The sequence below is a fragment of the Mus caroli genome, unplaced genomic scaffold, assembly GCF_978045245.1.
Source record: "Mus caroli unplaced genomic scaffold, Mus_caroli_1 scaffold_12, whole genome shotgun sequence".
NCBI classification, from domain to species: domain Eukaryota; kingdom Metazoa; phylum Chordata; class Mammalia; order Rodentia; family Muridae; genus Mus; species Mus caroli.
This window is the reverse complement of record NW_028227267.1, coordinates 74,076,707-74,098,990: the sequence shown is the minus strand read 5'-3', so window position 1 is coordinate 74,098,990 and position 22,284 is coordinate 74,076,707. Positions and strand designations below refer to the sequence as shown.

The following is a 22,284-nucleotide window of genomic DNA, read 5'->3' as shown; positions in this document are numbered from 1 at the left end:
CTAGGGACGTATATGCAAAGTCCACGTACTTGCGTGAAATTCTTATTTTTAATTTTTTAAAGTCACATGCAAGACAATGTAGAAAGTAGCACTTAAAAGTTACTCAAACTCCACTTCTCAAAGATTACAATTATGTTTTATTTGGCTGAATTTCCATCAATCTATGTTCTCTACTTTTTGTTGCTTTCATTTGAGGTAAAATCTCCTTGTGTCCCAAGCCTGGTGTCATACTTACCTGGCACTTCAGGCTAGTCTCAAACCCACCACCACCTTCCTGCCTCAAATTTCCAAGGATTACAGGTGTGTATCAGCACCCACAGATATGTTCTCTACACCACGAGTAATTATATTTAAAGTACAATTTTGATCTTATTTTCCATTTTAAATGGTTTCTCTGCTAAATTATAAGTATTCCATGCTTAATACTGAATGGCTCCATAGCATGTCCTAACACAACATCTAGCTACTTGATTTGTCTGAAACATTCACTGTTCTAAAAAGTCCGATAGTTTATACCAAACTAAGCTTTGCACCGAGCACTGTCTAGAAGACCCTAACAGACTTCTTGAATAATCACTTGGGCTCAAACATTTGACCCAATTTAGATTTTCTTCCATAGATCGGCTCCCCACTTGCATTACCAAAGAGCCATAGATACGTCAATCTAGATCATATGGTTGGTCTTTATTTTTCCACCTTATTCTCCTCAGTTTTCAAACTACAGGAGATGCTGGACCCCACCCCCCAGGCATATTTTCACTTCCTCCTAACAGTCTGTCTAGCTTTATAGTTAAGAGCTACCACGTGACTGATTTGTGGCATTGACGTATCAGTACAAGTACTGAGAAAGAGACTTAACTGGAGACAGGATGTAACGTTAGGCTTTGGGTTGCATTTCCCTTCCTGAAAGGGTTGAGGTGAAAGTTGATGCACAAATGGCTGAACAGTCTGCCTGCCCTCTAACTACAAAGCCTCCACATTACTGCTGACCTAGAACCAGCCCGCCTGGTCAAGCCTCATACCATTACTCCCTAACTAACAACTTTGAGCAAACTACTTAGTTTCTCTCTCTCTCTCTCTCTCTCTCTCTCTCTCTCTCTCTCTCTCTCTCTCTCTCTCTCTCTCTCTCTCTCTCTTTTTCCATTTTAAAAATGGGGACAATTATCCACTTTGTAGGTAGAAAAATGCTTCAGATAATTTCAGGGTCCAAAAAAAATGGCTGAGCAGGTTAAACGTGTTTGCCACATAAGCTTGGTGACCTGAGTTTGGTTCCTGTAATCCACAGTGGAAGAAGAAAACTACCAAAGGTATCCCTGGCCTCTGAACACATGCCATGGCATGCGTGTGCCACACTACATGCATACATAGTAAATTTAATTTAAGAAAAATAGTATCAGAAAGTGACAGGAGTTGGAGCAGTGGCTTCGCTGTTAGGATTGTTCTCTCCTCTTGCTGAAAAATCTGAGTTCAGCTCTCAGCACCCACGTGCACTGGCTCCCGACTGCTTATAACTCCAGCTCCAGAGGACCTGGTGGTCTCTTCTGTCTTTCCTGGGTGCCCACACACACAGACATGAGATATGCATACATGCACACATACACATAGATGAGAAAGTAAAAGAGATCATCACTGGTCTACTGTAATTGACAAGTCTTTGTACCAGCCCTAGTTTGCTACCTTCAGGCCTATCTTGTAGGAAAACCCTAAACAAAGCTTTGTTTTAGAGTGCCTGTGTGAAGAATCTGCTCTGCAGACAGTGTTAGTGATATATGTGATATATCGGATGGCTGTTCTCAGTGCTAGACCCTCTCCCATCACAAATGCAGCTCCTTCTCACGCTATGAATTAGTCCCTTTCTGTATCTTTTTTTTTTCCATAAACATAGTTTTCCTAAATTCTTTGAATGCTCCTGGCTCTGGTTCTTCACTCTAACATCTAGGCCATAGTCTCTCGATCCTTTCCCCTGTGTCCCAGAAGGACTAAGACATGAAACAAAATGGTATCCGAGAAAGATAACTTTCAAGATGAGTGAATGTTATTACCGTGCAAGCGGCAGCATAGCTCTGAGCCCGGGCTTTGGTCCTTAATTTATTGAAATAAAATAGACCTACGATAAACTGTAAAACCTTAAGTACATGGCTCTGTGAAGAATCTTCCTTTAAGTCCTCTGGGTTCCAACAAGCAAAGGAAAATGGAAGCAGAGAAAGAAAACAAGCTTTAGGATGTTACCAGGAAGTCATCTTCACCAATCGTTTATTTTAAAATCCTTTAGAAGCCTTGGACTGGGGTGGGTATTCAACTCAGGGGCAGAGTGTTTGTCCAGTATACACTGGGCATGGGTTCCACCCTCACAGCACACACACCCAGATAAGGCCTAACAAACCACTTTAATAAGACAAAGGCCGTTACTCTCTACTGATAGTCATTAGTTCTGAATACCTTACATAGTTACTTCTTTCTCCAAACCATAGGGTCGGTCACGATGGTATATAATCCCTAAATACTCTAGCATGTACCTCCAAAGAGGGGGTGGTGGAAGGCATTATCCTACTCATACACAAAAACATCATCGCACCCAAGGAATTTACCTAATTATATTCACATTTAAAGTTTTGCCGTTTAATTCTTTCCTATTCTCACCATATCCTGGAATCAGTCACGACTTGCCTAGGTCTCTGCAGAATGTTAATCTAGGACAATTTCCTTGGCTTTCTCCCTTTCCTGATTGGCATCCTTAAGAAGTCTGAATAGATTGTCTTATAGAATGTCTCGTGATCTGGAGGCAGGGGACTAATATGGAAAGGATTAATACCAGCGCTTGAGAGGCAGTGGCAAGAGGATCCAGAGTTCAAGGAGGTCAAGGGATATACAAAAACCTATTTCAAAAGAGGCAAAAAAAAAAAAAAAAAAAAAAAAAAAAAAAAAAGATTCACCACCATCTCTTAACAGTGGAACTAAAGAGCATAATTGGTCTGTCTGTCTGTCTTTCTTCCTTTGTTTGTTTCTTCCTTTCTTTACAAGATGTGTTCCTACTGATGTAGTCCAAACTGGACTTTAACTAATGATCCCCCTACCTCAGTGTTCTTCAGATATGAGCCATCACCACACCCTTGGATTTTAATGATGGAAAATATCTTGAATTTTTCTACATTACTTTAATAGATTGCTTTTTAATCTTCACATTTGGAGGGAAAACTACAAACATTACAGAACAAAGGAGCTGTCATGGCTGATTTTCTGATAAAGAACAAACTTTCCTAAGCCGTCTGTTCCTTTTGATTATTTTTTTCTCTCAAGCTTTTGTCTCAGATTCAAATACATTCTGAATAGATGCAATTAACCTTAACAATATCCATAACCTCACGGCACTCTACTGACTTTGAAGTGAGTCACCTTACTGTGTAATTGAGCTAAGTTTCATTTTTTTCTCATTTCTGCAACACTTCTACTGATTATTATAGGTATTATGCTTTTTTGGGCTCTCGTCATCCTGTTGATTTATTGTTTCACTGTTGCAGCTGTCAAAGGCTTTTTGAAAAATGTCCATTCATTTTTGATGATACTGTACTTGAACAAAAAGATTGCGATTGCTCCCCGAGACTTGGCAGATCACAAAAGCATACCACATCAAGGAGCAGGGGCTAGCACGAAAAAAAAAAAAGTTGAAAATTCATTCTAACAGGATCGTAATTTATACCCTCCTCCATAAACAGTAAGGTAAATTTGATCTAATCAAACTGAAAACTGAAATGTCTTTCTTTCCATCCACTCTAACAAATTCCTCTGCAGTGAGCTTTGCCTCTCAGACTGTAGATGGTGACCCACTAATGCTTGACAAAATCATGCAATGAACTTTTTTTAATCAACATGAATAGAAAATGGAGACTGGAGTGATCCCTTAGCCAGTAAAAGCAGTTGCTCTGCCATCATGAGAACCTTAGTTCAAATCCCCAACACACATGCAAAAACCTAGGCATAGCTGCTCTGTATGTTTGCAATCACAGTATTGAGGAGACAGAGGTGGGCAGTTCCAGAGAACTCGCTGGCTACCCTGTCTAGGCAAAAATGTGAACTTGTAATTCAGCGAGAGACCCTATTTCAGAGTAGTAAGACAGGGAGTGATGAAACGCACCCAATGTCCTCTGCTCTGGATACCCCATGTATATGCACACATGTGCAAACTCACATGTATGCACCACACACAGAAAAGAATAGAAAATGTCAATGTGACACACATAGTGAGAATTGTTTTTGTGGAACTTCTTTTCTGTTGTATTTATCTTCATACATACTGATAAAGGGGGATATCTGGTTTCTTGGATGTATCAAGTAATATTTTTCTGGAAGCTGTCTTGCGAGAAGGCATGAGATGTTTTACTGAAACAGACACTTTAAAGGGCATGTGATGTTTAGAAAGAATAAAAATAGAACCCCACAGACAGTGAAAGGTCTCTCTTGCATTGCCATTGCAACACCATGAAACACTTTGTGGGTCTTCACTGGTCTTTGCTGGTCTTTACTTATCTTGACTTCATAGAAACAAACAGGCCAAAGAACCTATGGTATTCCAGCTGATTCTGGTCACTTCTCTTGGCTTGTGCTGATTTGGCAGAGCCTTGCAGTTTCTGCTAGATTGTACCACTGCTACTGATTGAAGTTTGGTGTTTGTTATTGAACTGGACTACTGATATCCTGACAATGAAGAGTGGAATTGCCCTAAAGGACTACTACTAAACAGGTCCACAGCCTCCTTTCCCTCTTCCTATTAACCTTCGTTTTCCACTACCTCTGGTCAGTGGGCTAGAAGGGAGGTCGAAGCATTTAAGAATCGTAAATAAAGTATGTTGAAAAAAATCCAAGCCTACATACTGACACATGTTCTAGGTCACAGCATCAAACAAATCATTCAATGTAGATTTGGTCACCATGTACTTAAGTTGCTTAGAAACAATAACAACAACCTACTCTAACAGGAGCCCACTGATCTGTGTAGCATCTATAGAAAGCATCACCAAAAAGGAGATTCATACACACACTCACACACACACAAACACATACATACACAAACACACACATACACTCACACACACACAAACACATACTCACACACACAAACACACACACACACACTCACACACAAACACACACTCACACACACACTCACACACACAAACACACACTCACACACACACTCACAAACACACACACATACTCACACACACACACATTTATCTAAGTCACTTACAAAATAACTTAGAAATAGTGATAGGATTTGGGGCACATTTTTCCAAAATATGGCTCCTTGGCATTTGAGAAGATGCCAAGAAACAGGAAGATCTGTCATTCCCTGCCCCTAAAGACAGACCGTGATGGACTTCTCTAACATGAAGAAGATAAATGAGCATGCCTCCTTTGTTTCATGGATTATTAGTTCCTAACCCTTTCCAACCAATCCCATAGCTACAAACTCTTCACCTTTCATCATACCTATGGGTAAAAATAAGGTGTGTGATTATCTACAAAATGTCTCTTACAGGGACATGCCTTGGGCACTTGGTACCTGGCTTATGGCAGTCTTCTATTTATAATTTTTTATTTTAGATGTTTAATTTTTATTGTATGTGCATGTTGATTTTATATAAGATGTGTATCACATGCATGTCTGATGCCCTTGGAGGTCAGAAAAGGATATGAGATCCCTTGAACTGTTGTAACGGATGGTTATGAGTCCTGATGTAGGTACTGGGAACTGGAGCCAGGTCACCTCCAAGAGCAACAAGTGCCCTAGACTGCTGTGCCATCTCTCTACCCACTCGTAGCACTGTTTTAAAATACACAAAGTCTTTAAGAGATGGGGCCTGACTGGCGGCAGTATGGTTCTTGTGGCAAACCTTTGAAAATTATGGACACTTCTGTTCTGATTCTAGTTTGTATTTTGTTTTTTGTTGTTGTTGTTGTTGTTGTTTTTTGTTTTGTTTTGTTTTTGTCCTCTCTGTAGTCACATTATCACAAGCCACCATCATGTGGTGAAATTGTCCCATCATGAGGAACTGTACCCTTTGAAACCATGAGCCAAGGTTAATCCTTCCTACCTTAAGTTGTTTTGGTCAAGCAATTTTCATGGTAAGGAGAAACATTATCAATATATAACATTTCCCTGTATCTTTATGTTATCATTTCTAAAGGCTCTGGTGTCACATATAACTTACTAAATACTTCTTTTCTCTTGTTAATATGACTTTCTTATAGATGTCTCCATCATTAACCAAGCAAGGGATAAGTGGCTAAAGAAATTGTTTCTCCCTGCAAATCTGTAAATACCACATTACTGCTTCTACATTAGTACTCCCTTTGACCTACTGAATTTTTCTTAATGTGGACACGAAACAATAAGTAAACAGGGAGTTTTGATGTCACTTCCTCCCCAGCTCCTGAGCAGTTTCCACTTTGGTGGAAAGACCTAGGTTTAAGTTCTAGCTACTGATTTGGAAAAGCAATGGAAACTTGGGGAAATCATTTAATCTTCCAAGACTTACTCTACTCATCTGTCAGGTGGGAAAGTGTTTATTTTGAAGATAAGATTCAATAACATTCATGTCACTCTAAGTACAAGATATAAATGCATCATTTGGCACTTGAGATATTGGAAGTACTTTTTCTGGTGACACTGGCTTGGCCTTAGGGCTTCATCTACGTTAGAAGAGTAGTCTACCACTGACTTGTAGTGGTAGAGAGCTTTCCTACTGCCCATCAACAGCCCAACTGATTGTTATTTTGGTGCTTGTCTGTTTTGTTTCTGCAGTTATTTTGAGGGGTACTCGGCTCATTTGAGGCTCTAGCTAATCTGCATTGTGTTACTACAGTATTACCATGCTCTAGCACATTTATCATTCCAAGAGTAAGCTGTGCAAGAGGAGCTCAGCTAATTAGTTTGCTATTAGAATCTGGTAGAAGTTGAGGTACCTATCCAGCTCATTGAACTGCATCATTATCATTAAGAGTTAAACACTATCTATTACGTTACAAACTTTCTAACTGCTTATGGGCCTTGTCTAGGAGTTGAGTTAAATAATCCCCTAATGAATAGCCATCTATATTGAGTCATTGGGAAGATTGCTCATTAAGACAATCCTTGAGCTCTTCCAGTGTAGTATTATTTCATAACATTAAGAGAAACTTCTGCATTATCCAGTTCTCTATCTCCAGGAAGAAAAAGGACACTGCTTTCACGCCATTTAACATCTACTGGCAAAAAAGAAAAAAAAAACTCATTCTCTTTTAATCATAGGGAGACAGGAAATTGAAATCTGGGGCACTGTAGTGGAGAGGAAATAGTAAATTGGTTTTTATAGGCTCTAATAACTACCAATGTGTTACTTGAAAGCTGGGGGGTAGTGGAGCATGTCTGTAATCTAGCTGAGGCAAAATGATCACATGTTCAAAGCCAGTGTGGGCTACATAATGAGTTCAGGGTATTGTGGGCTACCTGGAAAGATTCTGTCTCTAAAAGCCAAACAAGCTAGCAAACAAGGAAGAAAGAAAGAGAGAAAGAGAGAAAGAAAGAGAGAAAGAAAGAAAGAAAGAAAGAAAGAAAGAAAGAAAGAAAGAAAGAAGAAAGAAAGAAAGAAAGAAAGAAAGAAAGAAAGAAAGAAAGAAAGAAAGAAAGAAAGAAAGAAAGAAAGAAAGAAAGGAAGAAAGGAAGAAAGGAAGAAAGGAAGGAAGGAAAGTAAACCTCATATTTTGTTTTTTCCCCTGTCACTGAGACAGAATAACATGACAAAAATAAGTCAAGAAAGAAAGTATTAGTCTTAATTACTTTTCTATTGTCATGCCAAAACACCATGACCAAGACACTGTATAAAAGCAAACATTTAATTTGAGATTCACAGGTCAGAGGTTAGTAGATCCCAGACCATCACAGCAGGGAGCATGGCAGTAGGCAGGCAGGTGCAGCACTGAAGCAGTAGCTGAGACTACTCGAGAGGCAACAACCATGAGGCAAAGACAGAGGCTAACTGGAATGGTATGGAACTTTTATACCACAAAGCCCACCCACAGTGACACCCCTCCTCCAATGAGGCCACACCTCCCAGTCCTTCCCAAACAGTTCCACAGATTGGAAATAAGCCTATTTTCATTCAAACCACCATAGGTTTATTTTAGCTCTCAGTTCAAAGGTAAAGTCCATCACAGCAGGGAAATCAAGGCAGCAGGAACAGCTGATATCATTGCATTCAGTCAAGAAGACAAAAGCAGTGAATACTGACTGGACTCAGCTAGCGTCCTCCTTTCTGTGCAACCCTGTACTCAAGGCCAGAGTACAATGCTACTCTCCTTTAAGGCGAGTCTTCCCTCCTCAATTAACCTAATCAATGCCCAGAGGCTAATCTAATTGAATAATCCTTCCCAGGTCTAACTGTATGCTTGTCTCCTAAATAATTTCAAGTCCTGTCCAGTTGACAATCTCACCATCACTACCTACAAAAACAAACATATATACACATACAGCTCATTCTCCTATAGGTCTCAGTTTAAATATCCTATTTTAGGAAATACTTTCCTGCCCTGAAAACCAGCTCAGATACTGGCTTTCCTGTATAGCACACATAAAGATTTGTGTAATTATTGCAGAAGTATATATGTCCCATTAAGTAGATGTTAAAAGAAAAAGAAAAAAGAAAAAAATCCTTATAAAGTTTGCTAAGTAGATAATTGTTCCAATATTTTAGAACTATCCAGAGCTGGCAATCCTGTGTTACTGTCTGGTTGTTAGTATGTGTGATGCGCTGTTAACATAGTAAATGCTTCATAAGAATTTGCTGTTATTGCTGCCCCATCTTTAAGTCTCTATAGGATTCCATATACAGTAGACCACAAATGCGTTACGGGAAGTTGAATTTGTGTATAAATTTTATTAAAGTTAACTACTGCATAGTAAAGTTCTACATGACAGATCCATTTTCAGAATGTCTCTTTACTTTTTCCTAAACAGCATCAGGCTTTTATCACTAATACGGGCAAGAGCCTATGGCCCACCGTTGGGTATAGTCAGGCTGGAAACCCTACTATCCATATAGATGTAGGTAAAATTTGCTTAGAAGCAAGCAAAATAATAAAAGAGTGAACGAAAGATTGCTTTGGATTACAAGTTTATATAAGCTTTTTGTTTCTCTTTAAATCTGTGTGAATAGTTTATAATAGTTGGGGACAAGGTACATAGCACCAGGTAAAAATAACTATAAAAGCCAAAATGAAATAGTAAACACTTGCAATAACTGAAATCCAAAATGCAGTTTAAAATAAAAAGTTATCCTACCTGGCAATCTGTCACAGAGTAAGAATCACTGATTTTAAAGAATTTCATAGATTTTTTTTTTACTTGTTGTCTTAGTTACTTTTCTATTACTCTAATAAAGACCATGACCAAAAGGCACTTGGGGAGGGGGGACACAGCAGTTATTTTGGTAATATCTCCATGCCACAGTCTATCATCAAAGGACATGGTGGGCAGGAACTCCAGGAAGGAACTTGGAATCAGGAACTGAAGCAAGAGGCCATCGAGGATGTTGGCCCATGGCTTGCTCAGCCTCTTTTCTTATAGCACCTAAAACCACCACCCAGGGGTGACAGCATTCACAGGGGCCCGGTCCTTCCTACATCAATCATCAGTCAAGAAATGGCACCACAGGGCTGGTGAGATGGCTCAGTGGGTAAGAGCACCCGACTGCTCGTCCGAAGGTCCAGAGTTCAAATCCCAGCAACCACATGGTGGCTCACAACCATCCGTAACGAGATCTGGCGCCCTCTTCTGGAGTGTCTGAAGACAGCTACAGTGTACTTACATATAATAAATAAATAAATCTTAAAAAAAAAAAAAAAAAAAAGAAATGGCACCACAGGCTTGCCCACAAGCAGGACCTATTAGGGGCATTTTCTCATTTGAGGTTCCCTCTTCCCAAATGACTCTATTTTCTGTCAAGTTGACACAGAACTCCCAGCACATTGACTTCCTGTCAACTTTATATGCAAACACATCAATGTTGAGCCAAAGCCTTTCTCCTTGTCCCCAACATGCCATTAATACCAATATCACACTATAAAGCAGATTCCAAACTTTCACAGTCCCACAAGTATTACAGACTCAAGCACTTCAGGTTCTAAAATGCCCAATCTATCTAAAAGATCTAAAGTCTCTCTGAAACACCAATCTCTCTAAAATCCTAGTCTTTCTAAAACTCAAATGTCTCTTTTAAAATTCCAAAATCTCTATAAAAGGCTGTTAGATGTGGATTCCTGTGAAATTAAAAAGAAAAGAAAAAAAATATTCAACTTCTTAGATCTAAGAAGGAAGAATCAGGGTCCAGTCACAATCAAATCAAAGCAAACTCAAAGTCTGATGGTATTAAAAGTTGAGTGTTTGGCTTCTGAGACCCCACTCACAACCCTCCAGACTCCAAGGGCCCTGGCCAGCTAGCTCTGTTCCTGGGCTCATCCTCTGTAGCACACACAGTTTGTCTCCTAGGCTATAGCTGACTCAATTCTGCAGCTGCCGGGGTCCTCAGCAGTCTTCCTATGGTACTGGCTTCTCCAAAATGCTTGGGGATCCACCAAAACTGGCCTGCTCCTTCACCAACAACCTCTTCTGGGCTCTCTTCAGGGACTCTAACCCTGCCACCTACTACTGTGCCTCAGCTTCTCTTCATGGCCCGTTCATGCTTCCACAGTACCACATTACCAGGTCTGCTGGGAGCCCAAGGTACAGCCTTGGCCACCTCTGGACTACAACTTCTACGCTGACTCTGCCAAAACAAGTCCCAGATGATTTCATTTCAGTGATGCTGGCCTCTTTAATCAATCCTGGATGATTCTTCAGACCCAGTATTGCTTGTCCCAGCGAAGCAAAGGTTTCATTTTGGAAGCTTAAAGTTCAAACTTTCAAGTGGCCTTGCTAGACTCTTCAAGGGATTCTTAAACTTCCCTCTGATATCTCAGAGTCAGGCTTCCCTCGTCTGTGCTGCTCTCAACATTACCTTCTAAGAGCCCACAACACCTCGTTAAGCTCTGAATTCCAAAGTCCTTCCACAATCCTCCCCAAAACACAAGGCCAGGTCTCCCACAGCAATATCCTATGGCCTGGAACCAGTTTGTGTCTTAGTTTTCTGCTACTGTGATAAAGTATCCTGTCCAAATACAGCTCAGGGGGGATAGGCATCTTTCTTCCTTCCTTTCTTTCTTTCTTTCTTTCTTTTCTTAATCAAGCAAACTTTAATTTTCATTGTGATATAAAACCAAAGTTAACCAAAGTGTCTGATATTTTTGCAAATCCTTGGGATTATAACATTAAAGTATCACTCAATCAGCATAAATGCTATTTATATTCATAATGTATAGACTAGGTAATGATCTGGATGCCAATACTATGAACTTAGATTGGATTTAAGACTTCTAATTCTGTACGGCAAGCAGACTAAATCTCTCCACTCCTGTTTTGTGAGACCCAAGGAAATTGTCTCCCCAACTCTCAACCCTCCTTCCCCACCGCCCCACATACATTAAAAAATGCCTGAGGCAGAACTGGCCTCCAAATGCTGAGCTGTCTCTGCACTCCCCACTACATCACAGCTAGAATAATAGCTGGGAAGCCCTTTGAACTGCTGGAGGGTTGTTAATGCATTTATTTAGGGCCAGTATATAAGAGATCTCTACACGATGGTTCGAGAGATCTAGTGTTGATTCTTACTTGAATGTTCTTTTTTTCTTTTCCTTTTTTTTTAATGGATATTTTCTTTATTTACATTTCAAATTTCATCTTACAACTCTCAGGTCATACTCTATCACCAAAGGAAGTCAGGGCAGGGACTCAAGGCTAGAACGCAGAAGCAGAAGCTGATGCAGGAGCCAAGAAGGAGTGCTACATACTGGCTTCTTGTGGGTTGCTAGGCCTGTTTTCCCATAGCACTCAGGACCAGGGGTGGCACAACTCGCAGTGAGCTCCGCCCTCCCGTGTTAATCTTCAATCAAGAAAATGCACCACAGGCTTGTCACGGGCCAATCAAGGGGGAGCATTTTCTCCATTAATGTTCCCTCTTCTGAAAGGACTCTAGCTTTTGTCAAATTGGCACAAAACTACCAGAGCACTTGTGTATTTTATTTTGTAAAAAAAGGTCTTTTACATCAATATGTTTTCTCATGATAGCATCGTCAATAAATGGCTGTTACATGAAGTCATGGCTGTCAGCTTGTCAGCTTCCAGCATTTACTGAATACTAGCTTAAAGGATGCGATCATGTCACCCACCTTTAGTAATGAGAAAATGGAGGCACATAGTAGCTAAGCATGATATTCAGAGAGCAAGTAACCATAGAATCAGAACTTGAACTCATCGACTGGGCATCAAAGCCCATGATTGTAATCCCCACATTGAATCTGTTGCCCACATGAACTAACAGAAGAAGGTTGCCTACAAATGAAGTTAAAGTTACCTTTACCACACAAATGAACTATTAAGACACTTAGCATCCTCCTTTCTTATTTTCCATCTCTCTCTCTCTCTCACACACACACACACACACACACACACACACGCACACACACGCACACACACACATCTCCTAAATTTTCTCCCCCAGATAAGTAAGACCTTCATAATTTTTTGTTGTTGTGTTTACTGAGATGCCGTTTTGCTCTCATGCAAGCCCCTTTACCTACCAATTTAATTAAGGAAGCAACTTAGCGAGTTGACATAGTGAATAAAGATACAAGCTGAATCCAGAGTGGTCCAAACACTCAGATGTTAACCACCCAAAGGGGAGAGCATTCTCTAATGCTGCTGACTACCACCAACTCTAATGAAGCAACTGATTTCTTTCAGGAAGTTCTCTAATGTTCTAGCAGCAAACTGTTCCTTTCAGAGGGATTTGGTCCAGCAAGATGAGGGAGAGATTAGCATCCCATCAGAAAACAGAAAGAGACAACTGCTTAGTGCCCAGGAGATGAGAGGAGCATACAAAGACGTGCTTATATCTAAATAGATGCTTCCTAATAAAAGGGTTTTTATCATTAACTACTCATAAGAGTGAGACCAGTTTATAGACATGTGACTCGGAGTTAATGAACTTCTGTTATGGCAAGATTGCCAGTTATTCTGAGAGAAATTCCACAGTCTCTGATTGACTCCCAGATCACCTGCCCCATCTAAGGGTAACTACACTGAACAGTATCATAACCTTCCTACCTTCAGAAACGACATGGAGATGAAAGAATCACTAGTGCTAGTGTGTATTGGTCATAAGGTTATGTAGCTGTTCCTTAGCAACCAGCACTTGTCTTTCTTGCAACAAAGAAGTCGCTGCAAAGCCCGGAAACTAAAAATACAACCATTTGTACAGTTCTAATTCACAGAGGCGGCACTTCAAACCACCGTGCTGAGTGGGGGGAAAAAAGAGCCCATTCCACCCCGTGCAAGGAGAGGGTCGCTGGCATTCTACAAAGCTTGCTTTCAAACTTTATATACCCCAGTACAGGGGAATGCCAGGGCCAAGAAGTGGGAGTGGGTGGGTAGGGAAGCAGGGCGGGGGGAGGGTATAGGGGACTTTCGGGATAGCATTTGAAATGTAAATGAAGAAAATATCTAATAAAAAATTGGGGAGAAAAGAAAAAAAAGCTCGCTTTCAGGATGCCACCGTCAGTCCTTAAACAGTAGATCAAGAATAAACGCCTCCTATGAGTCCCTGCTTTGCTTAGCATGCAATCCAATCTTGAGCATCTGGGTTCCTCACTCTCAGCTGTACTGATGGAAACTTTAAGTTAGACCATTAGAGAACTTCCAGATAGCTTTAAGGATATCTGGACCCTCTGCATCACGCTCCTTCTTGCCTTTATTCTAGCATGGTAGTCCCATTTAGAGTCGCCACCCCTTTCTCTAGTAAAGAAAAAGTTACTTTCATAAAGAATGAAAAGCCCAGGTTGCATATATCCATCTTTTAATCCTTGAGCCAGTCTTAAGAATCAGTGGACTGGGGGTGAGAATATGGTATAAAGGTCTGCAAACTGGCAGGTGCAAGGCATAATAAATCAATTCCTACGTGATTTTAAAGAGGTAAATGATATATAACTCTTTCAAAATCCCTGTTATTAAGCCTCTGTGATTTCACTCTCCAAAGACGAGGAAGGTACCTGGTGCCTGATTATATTCGGGAACAGGACTTCCTCCTTCCAAAGCAGCTTGCAAATACTTACCTTCCCTGATCAGCATGCCCCTGCCTCTCCATCTTGGGGCCCTTGGGAGCTGCCACCTCCAAACTCTGTCTCCGGTTTTGCTGCAAGCCCAGCTCCCTGCGCTGCCCAGCTCCACCGTGGTCCCGAGAGATGGAGGAAGTGTCCAAGCCTGGGCCCACCACCTTACTGCGGGTGTACATGGTCCACAGCCCGTGGGGTCCTGGCCACAGCCTTTGAGGGACGGATGCTGGTAAGGGCTTCTAAGGAGGCTCGAGGAAGGGGTTCTGAAGAGCAAGGAGAGCGGTTTTAACAGCTGAGTTTCGATTTCTCTTTAACCACCCGCTGGGTTCAGAGAACTTCCTCATTCATTCTCTACCCGGACACCCTCAGACTTTCTCACAGGTTAGGTTCCTGGGCTGAGCCTGCCTCTAGCAAGGCTGAAGAACTGAGCCGGTTCACCTAGCTGCAGGTGATCGGGCTCAGGGATTCATAGCCACTGCAGAGAGCACGAGAGATCATTATGAAGCTTAGAAGCTTGGGAAGCTTCTAAGCTGGTGCAAAATAGCCAGAAACCCAGAGAAACGTGAGGAGCTGTTTAACGGGTGTCCCTGAGTTGAGGTCACTGTCTGTCCCTGAGTTGAGGTCACTGTCAGAAGCTGGAGACCAGGGACATATTACCCTGAGTCTCCATAGATTAGGACAATAACTAAAAGCAATGGAACAGAAAAAAGAATAGTTCTGTTTGTTAGTTGTGGCTGCTGTTTGGCGGTCAGAGGAAGTGGAAAGTGAAATCAGAAGAAAGCAAAAAAAAAAAAAAAAAAAGAAAGAAAGAAAGAAAAGCAAGGAAAAAAAAAAAAAAACCAGCAGAGCTGGAGAGGCGAGCTGAGGGATAGGCAGAGCTGAGGGCCTGTTAGCCTAAGTGATTGCCTAAGCATTCAAAAACCGACGGATTAAATGCCCATCCTAAGCACAACTTCCAGTGATCCAGCTCTGTTGAAACGTTAAAAACAAAGACCAGGTTTACAAGACTATTTCCATAGGTCTTGGACTATGTTCTGGCATCCTTTGTTTGTTTAGTTTTGTTTTTAAGGTTCCAGAAAATCCTGATGTGACTGTGTGGCTGGGGTGGTGGTGGCAGGGCATTATGACAGGGCTTCTGCTATAAAATTATGTGGTGTGTACCCATCCAGGTGATGTCCTACGGCAGAGCCTCTCTGCTTGGCAACTGGCTGCCCGGAGGTTTCACTGTCTTGGTTTATTTATTATTGGTGCTTAGAGCAGAAAGACAAATGCATGTTGGATAGCTAATAAGAGAATAAAATTGAAAGGTTGCAAGTGATAAAATAGGAAGGGAGAAGGCAGTGGCCATTGGAGTGCGTAGTCTGCTGCACACACCACAGCAAGGAGGTGTTGGAGCTTGGTTAAGTGGGCCAGAGCATCTCAAAGCTCAGAGAGGATTAGAACCACATAATGGGTGTGTTAGAACGGGTATGTAGGTGCCTACCCTAGAGTTCAGCTCTGGAGTGGGCCTAAGGAATTGCCCTTCCAACAGTTCTCAGTGAGGCTGATCCAAGGCCATTCTGTGAACCAGTGCTGAAGGCAATGTAGACGGCAATGGGGGTGGGCCAGCGGGGGATGAACCGGCAACGGGGCGGCGGGGGGGGGGGGGGGGCTCTCCATAGAGCAGATCTCTTGAGAAAGTCAAAGTGAAGGTGAGATGGAAAAAAAATGAACAGGTTAATAACAGGAAGAAAAACTGAGGACCTGGTTAGTAAAGCTAGGCCAGAGATGTGTATTAGCAGTAAGGCCGCTGTGTGGGAAATACAAAGTAGACATTAAAACCCAAACCAAACTAGAGATAACAAACAAAACTAAACAAGCAAATAAACACCAGGGAGAACTGATCCATCCCCAGGGGCAGTGGAGGGAGGGAAGGGAGGCCTTACATCACTCTGAGATCATGGACACATGCTGGCCCCAGGGCAGAGGTAAGCTTGCTTTCTTTGAGGTCCCATTTTCCTCATCAGCACTGTGGGACCAGAAGTCCCCGTCTCCACCTTGTAAGGTGTTGTGAGGACTAAGGAGATACTTCATATCAATGGTTGTCCGAGATGATTTTTGCCTCCAACAGACATTAGGCAAAGCCTAGAGACAGTTGTCACAGTGGAACCTAGAGAAGGAAGGATACCTGGCATCTAGTGGGGAGAAGCCAAGAACACCGCTAAACATGAAATACTGTTCAGACAGCAGCCCCACAGGAGAGAGTCACGCAGACCCAAATGCCCATGCCCAGAAGCAGCCAAATCCTCATGATAGACCCAATCAGAAAGCTCCAGTCATGTCACAGCAGCCATGGTGACCTTAGGAGGAGGCCAGCATGACCTGCCTGGAGGCTGTACTGGGCCCGGTCATGAGTTCTTGGGGAATGTCACAGGAATCCTTGCTTCAAAGAGAAGATCCGTATTTTGGCAGTGGCATTGGATTTAACATTTGAGGAAGGGAAAAGGCAAGTTAGGGGAAACCCAGCCCCAACCCCCAAACAGCTAGTAATGGTGGTAGTGATTTCAAAGATATATTTGTTTGATCCTATTTACTATACAACCCAAACCATACTCTACAATTCAAGTTCTAAACATGAGACTGAATCAGAGGCCCACAGGCAAGACAGAGATTCTTAGCCTGCTCACTGTTCTACCATGTTCCCTGATTAAACTCATATTTGTGATTCACTATGGCAGGAGGCGCCTACAGGCTTCTTTAGGATATCCCAGGATGCCTTATCCACTTGTATGTGATTTACTCTCTCACCATCCGTGTGTGTGTGTGTGTGTGTGTGTGAGAGAGAGAGAGAGAGAGAGAGAGAGAGAGAGAGAGAGAGAGAGAGAGAGAGTGTCAGCCTGGCTTTTTACCAGGATGTTGGAGTGTATACCTCTGTAGAAATGGCTGATGAAAAGAAGCAGGGCTTAGGACTTTCAGAAAACTTGGGGTCCCCATCCCAGTTCCAACCAACCACTTTAACTCCTTCTCTCCTACATACTGACATGATGCCCTATTTTGTGTGCAAGAATTCTATGGCTTTTATTGTTTTAAAAACCACCATGCCACATAACAGTGAAGGAACATATTTTAGGGGACAGGAGACTGACCCAAAATCTAATGAAACTGTTATATTGCTTGAAATTTTACCAATTAGATATTCATTTAGGAAATGGCTCTCTTTTAAGATATTGCTCTCCTCGGGAAACACTCATTTACTTATTCCTTTGGGTAAATGACTTTAATATGAGCAAAAGACTTTCAGGGTTGAGAAGAGGAAAGCAGAAGTGGAAAGGGAGAATTAAAAATATATATATGCGAAGAAAATGCTCTAAAATGATGAAAAATTCAGGAGTAAAGTGAGCAATTTTAGCTGACCCACCAAGCTTTAAAGAACAGGATGAAACTCAAAAGAACTTTTCTCAGTCTGGCTTGCATGGGAAACAGACCCACCCATGCCTTTCTCTCCTGAGAAAACCAAGGGATTTGATTTTCTAAGTTACCTTAGACTGTCCTTTCATTGCTGTGTATGAGATTGTAAGATGCTTAAGCTCTGAATCCTCTCCTGATGCGTAATGTCGTAATGAAAATTAAAAAAGGAAGGAAGAGATGGAGGGAGGAAGGAAGGAGGGAGGGAAGGAAGGAAGGGAGGGAGGGAGGGAGGGAGGGAGGGAGGGAGGGAGGGAGGGAGGGAGGGAGGGAAAGTAAGACAGCGTCCTTAACATTTTTGACGTGTATTCATTTATTTTGTTTGTTTATGTGTGTGTGCATGTGCTACCATGCTACAGCACTTATGTGGAGAACTGAGGACAACTTGTGGGGATCTCCTTTCTTTCCATCATCTGGATTCTGAAGGAATTGAACTCAGGTGATCCAGCTTGGCAGAAAGCACCTTTGATGTGCCAGAAACCTGGGATGGGGAGAGGCCCCAGAGGGTGTAAGGAGACAGCTCTAGCTGAGATTCCTAGCAGTGGGGGATATGGATCCTGAAGGAGCCACTTCCTATAGCCAGGCAGGACTCCCAGTGGAAGGATAAGGACAGCAACCAACCCACAAAGCCTTCAACCCTGCCCACAAGATGTGCAGAGACAAAGATAGAGCAGAGTCTGAGGGAATGGCTGACCAATGACTGCCCCAAATTGAGACCCATCCCGTAGGTAAGAACCAATCTCTGACACTATTAATGATATTCCATTATTCTTACAGACAGGAATCTAGCATAACTATCCTCTGAGAGGCTCCACCTAACAGCCAATGGGAGGAGATGCAGAGACTCACACCCAGACAGTAGATGGTGTTCAGATGGTGCGCGGGAAGTCTTACAGAAAAGCTGGGAAAAAGACTGAGGGACCCAAAGAGGACAGTCCACAGGAAGATCAACAGAGTCAACTAACCTGAACTCCTGGGGGCTCCCAGAGGCTGAATCATCAACCAAAGAGCGAGCATGAGCTGGACATAGGCCCCCTACACATATGTAGCAGATGTACAGCTTGATCTTCATGCGGATCCCCCAAACAACTGAACAGGGGCTGTCCCTGAGCCTATTGCCTATATGCCTGCCTGTGGATCCTGCACCCCTAAATAGAAAGCCTGGTCTGGCCTCAGTGGGAAAGGACGTGCCCAGTCCCGCAGCAATTTGATGTGATGTAAAGTGGTGGAGTGTAGGGTTGACACACAGAGCAGGGCTTCCCCCTTCTAAAGGGAATATGGGAGTACTTATGTGAGGGGCTACTGGGAGGAGAGGAAGGACTGATATTGGGTTGCAAAGTGAATAAATAAATGAGTAAACTTAATTTTTTTTTAAAGCCAACTCTAGTCTTGCTTCCTTAAATTTTTTGCTTCACTAGGAAATTAGAATGACACAGTTGAAGCCAGAGAGATGGGTAGCTGTTAAGAGCACTTGCTGATCCTGTAGAAGACCTGAGGTCAAGTTCCCAGCACTCACATGGCAGCTACAGCTCCAGGTCCAGGGGATCTGGCACCCCTCTTTACACCATGGGTTCAGGCCATGTGCGTAGATGTAGGCACAATACTCATATACAGGGCTGGAGATTTGACTCAATCCATTAAGAGCACTAGTTGCTTTTCCAGAGGATAGGGGTGGGATTCCCAGCACCCACACAGCCTCTCACAAGAGTCTTTTTAACTCTAGTCTCAGGAGACACCCTCTTCTGTCCTCTGCAGGCACTACACAGAAGTGTTACACAGATTTCCATGCAGGCAAAACATCCGTATACATTCAATAAAACTGGACGGTTAAGACTCCTTTTAAAAACAACAACAACAACAACATACATACATACATACATAATACAAAATAAACAGTTTTTTTTTAAATTAAGCCAGCAAATCCAGAACAGGATACTGATGATGTTAAAGCCATTTCCCCACTTTGAACAACTGAATTCTGTAAATGTCACATATTCCTGAGCATCTCAGCATTTATAGTATATATATGCATGTACACATTTATTCTGTGACAATTTCATATTTTAAGACATTCTTCAATCATTGTGTTATGGAATGCCACAATTTCAAATCACCTCAATCGCCTGCAAGAAATGTTTACTGAGGGATAAGTGCACTCCACTCGCTTCCTTGGACATGAGAGCCACTGTGGTAAATAGACATTATTATTCTGTCTCCACGTTCACAACCCAACTGATTCATTTTAAGTACGAGGAAACAGAAGCTCACAGAGTCCCGTGACTTTCCAGGTAGCGTACAGTTTCTAGCAGAAGTGGAACTTGAATTTAGGCCTTTCAAATCCAAGTCTGCCTCTTTACATTTGTAAGACAAGTAACACAAAATACATTTCTTGACCAAAGAAAAAAATCATTTCAAATAATATTCACTAAGTATAAAAAAAAAAAACCAATAATTAGCTATGCGTTATTTTCCAAAGCCAAAAGACATAGGACAAAGTCCCTAGACCTATCACAGTCAACACTGACACATAAAAGCCCACTCACCCTGCCGTGCACATCTATGGTTTTAATTGAGTGAACGCTATGGTGATAGACCTGTGGACAACTTGTCAAACTTTCACTCATAGCAAATGCAGTGAGGGGGGCCAAAAACAGTGAGCACGTCAGGGAGGAAAAGGACCATGTTAGCAGTAGAGGACTATGTGTTTGCTCTCTGGACTTCCAGTGATAAAGAACACTGTCTCTTGGGCAAATGAGGGACTAGAAACCCACTTTTAGTGACTTTCATCTGGCAGCTAGTTGAATTCCTTGTTTGAAAATTCAGACCCGAGGGAAAGATAGCAGCTGCCATCTTGGATTTTCACGCTGTGTGCTAGCTGTCACAAGATCTCTGTAGGCTGTAGAGCTTGAAAGAATTTCCCTTAAGAAACTTCTGAGGACTCTTGTTGGCTCTCTCAGCCAGGAGATTCCCTTGTGGTGTTTTTTGAGGGGGAAGGGGTGCAGGGGCTGGAGGATAAGTGATTCAAACAGAAACTATCTGGAGACTGTTCTGATATCACCAAGCATCTGTGCCTTAAGAAAAAAATCAACTTTTAAGGGATCTACCCATAGGTCTGATGTTCTAACTCTAAACTAATAGTCAAAGTCCTTTGTGAGTATTTCCAAGCATGTCAGAAAACAAGCAATCATATGAGAGAGAATGGGAGACAGAAATGCAGAAAGCCTAAGTTGAGACTTGGTGGATTCAGTTAAGACACTCCTGACCTCAAATAACTACTGATCTGCATTCAGTTGCTGCATCTGTAGCAGAGCCAGCCTTCACCACCTGGCACCAGAGTACACTTTGCAGTAAAGCTGAGACTGTGTTGTCTTTCATTGTTGGGTGGCAGTAAGAACTGCATAGACATTTTGTGACATGGTTCTAGTCTGGCAACTCCTGGAAGATGATGGAAAGTCCAGTGCTGTGGATAATCCCCAGGTCTCTGTTAGATTTCCATAGAGAAGTTATCACCTTAAGAACCCCCACTTGAAGGCTTGCAGGCTTGTGGTTGGGGGATGGGATTCCCCCACAAGATTGTTACTAGAGTTTTTAGGGTTCAGACCTAGGTTCGACAGCATTAACAAGCTAGGCTCAGCCACCCTTTGTAAGTAATAAGTAATAGGGAAAAGCAGAGACAGGAGATTCATTCAGTGTAACCACCTTAAAGAGAAAACAGATACAAAGGTCCAGATGTCCCCTTCCCCAGTGCCATCTCCCCAACCTGATATGAGGTTTAAATAGAAGGCAGTAACTATGCACAGTCAAGCTGGTACAGTGCTGTCTGCCTCATCACTGACACATCATTGTCTAGGCTCTTGGATGTCAGCACTGTGTGAAATCTTTCTGGAAGGCATTTCCTTCCAGATGACACAAGGGCTCTAGGGTTTTGCTTCCTCAGTATGAGATTTCTGGGGAATTCCAATTCTCTGGGCCCCATAGCCATATACTACTAGCCATAGGGAGGGACACTAGTATCTTGTAATATCTTCGCTACTTTGGGGGTTTGAAAGATGACTAGTAAATAACTTGCAAATAGACCTGAGTTCCAATCCCTAGCACCCCTATAAAAAGCCAGGTGCAGTCTGTAATCCCAGCACCATGAAGTTAAGGATAGGAGATTCCCTGAGGCCTGATGGCAGCTGAAGCGGGTGAGCTCCAGGCCAGTAAGAGGTCCTGCCTCAAAAAAAAGAAGGTGGAGAAGCAATTGAGGAAGACACCTGACATCAGCCTCTAGCTTCCATGCTTACAAACACACAAGCATGAGCACATACACATACATACACCTTTGCAAACTATATTTTTTTCCCCTAAGGCCAGCATGGTTACAGGCTCAGCACATTCATGATTCTTCTTGATGCTCCATAGCAACCAACCCACCATATGTCCCTTGCCTCAAATTACCAGTAAGGCTATTCCTGTCCTTGTAAGTGAGGAGACCAAGGTTAGGGTTGAGGTTACATTCAGTCTGCAGGAAGTGTGGGAGTCCAGCTTTATCTACCACCAGTAACAGGGCAATTCTCTGGGTGGCCAGAACCAGGTCTCTCATCTTTCTTTTTGTAGTTT

At 42.3% G+C, this 22,284-nt stretch overlaps 1 protein-coding gene across 2 annotated transcripts in view; it reads right to left on the bottom strand.

Annotated features, from left to right (window-relative positions):
* Positions 1-14,706, bottom strand: part of Epsti1 (epithelial stromal interaction 1) — a 105,230-nt gene extending 90,524 nt beyond the window's left edge. The window contains exon 1 of one of the 2 annotated variants that reach the window (XM_021182135.3): positions 14,239-14,706. In XM_021182135.3, the coding sequence (XP_021037794.2) occupies positions 14,239-14,417 (179 nt within the window). In that variant the 5' untranslated portion in view covers positions 14,418-14,706. The remainder of the gene's footprint in view (positions 1-14,238) is intronic. The other variant, XM_085828793.1, reaches the window with a different exon arrangement.
* Between the last annotated feature and the right edge of the window lie 7,578 nt (positions 14,707-22,284).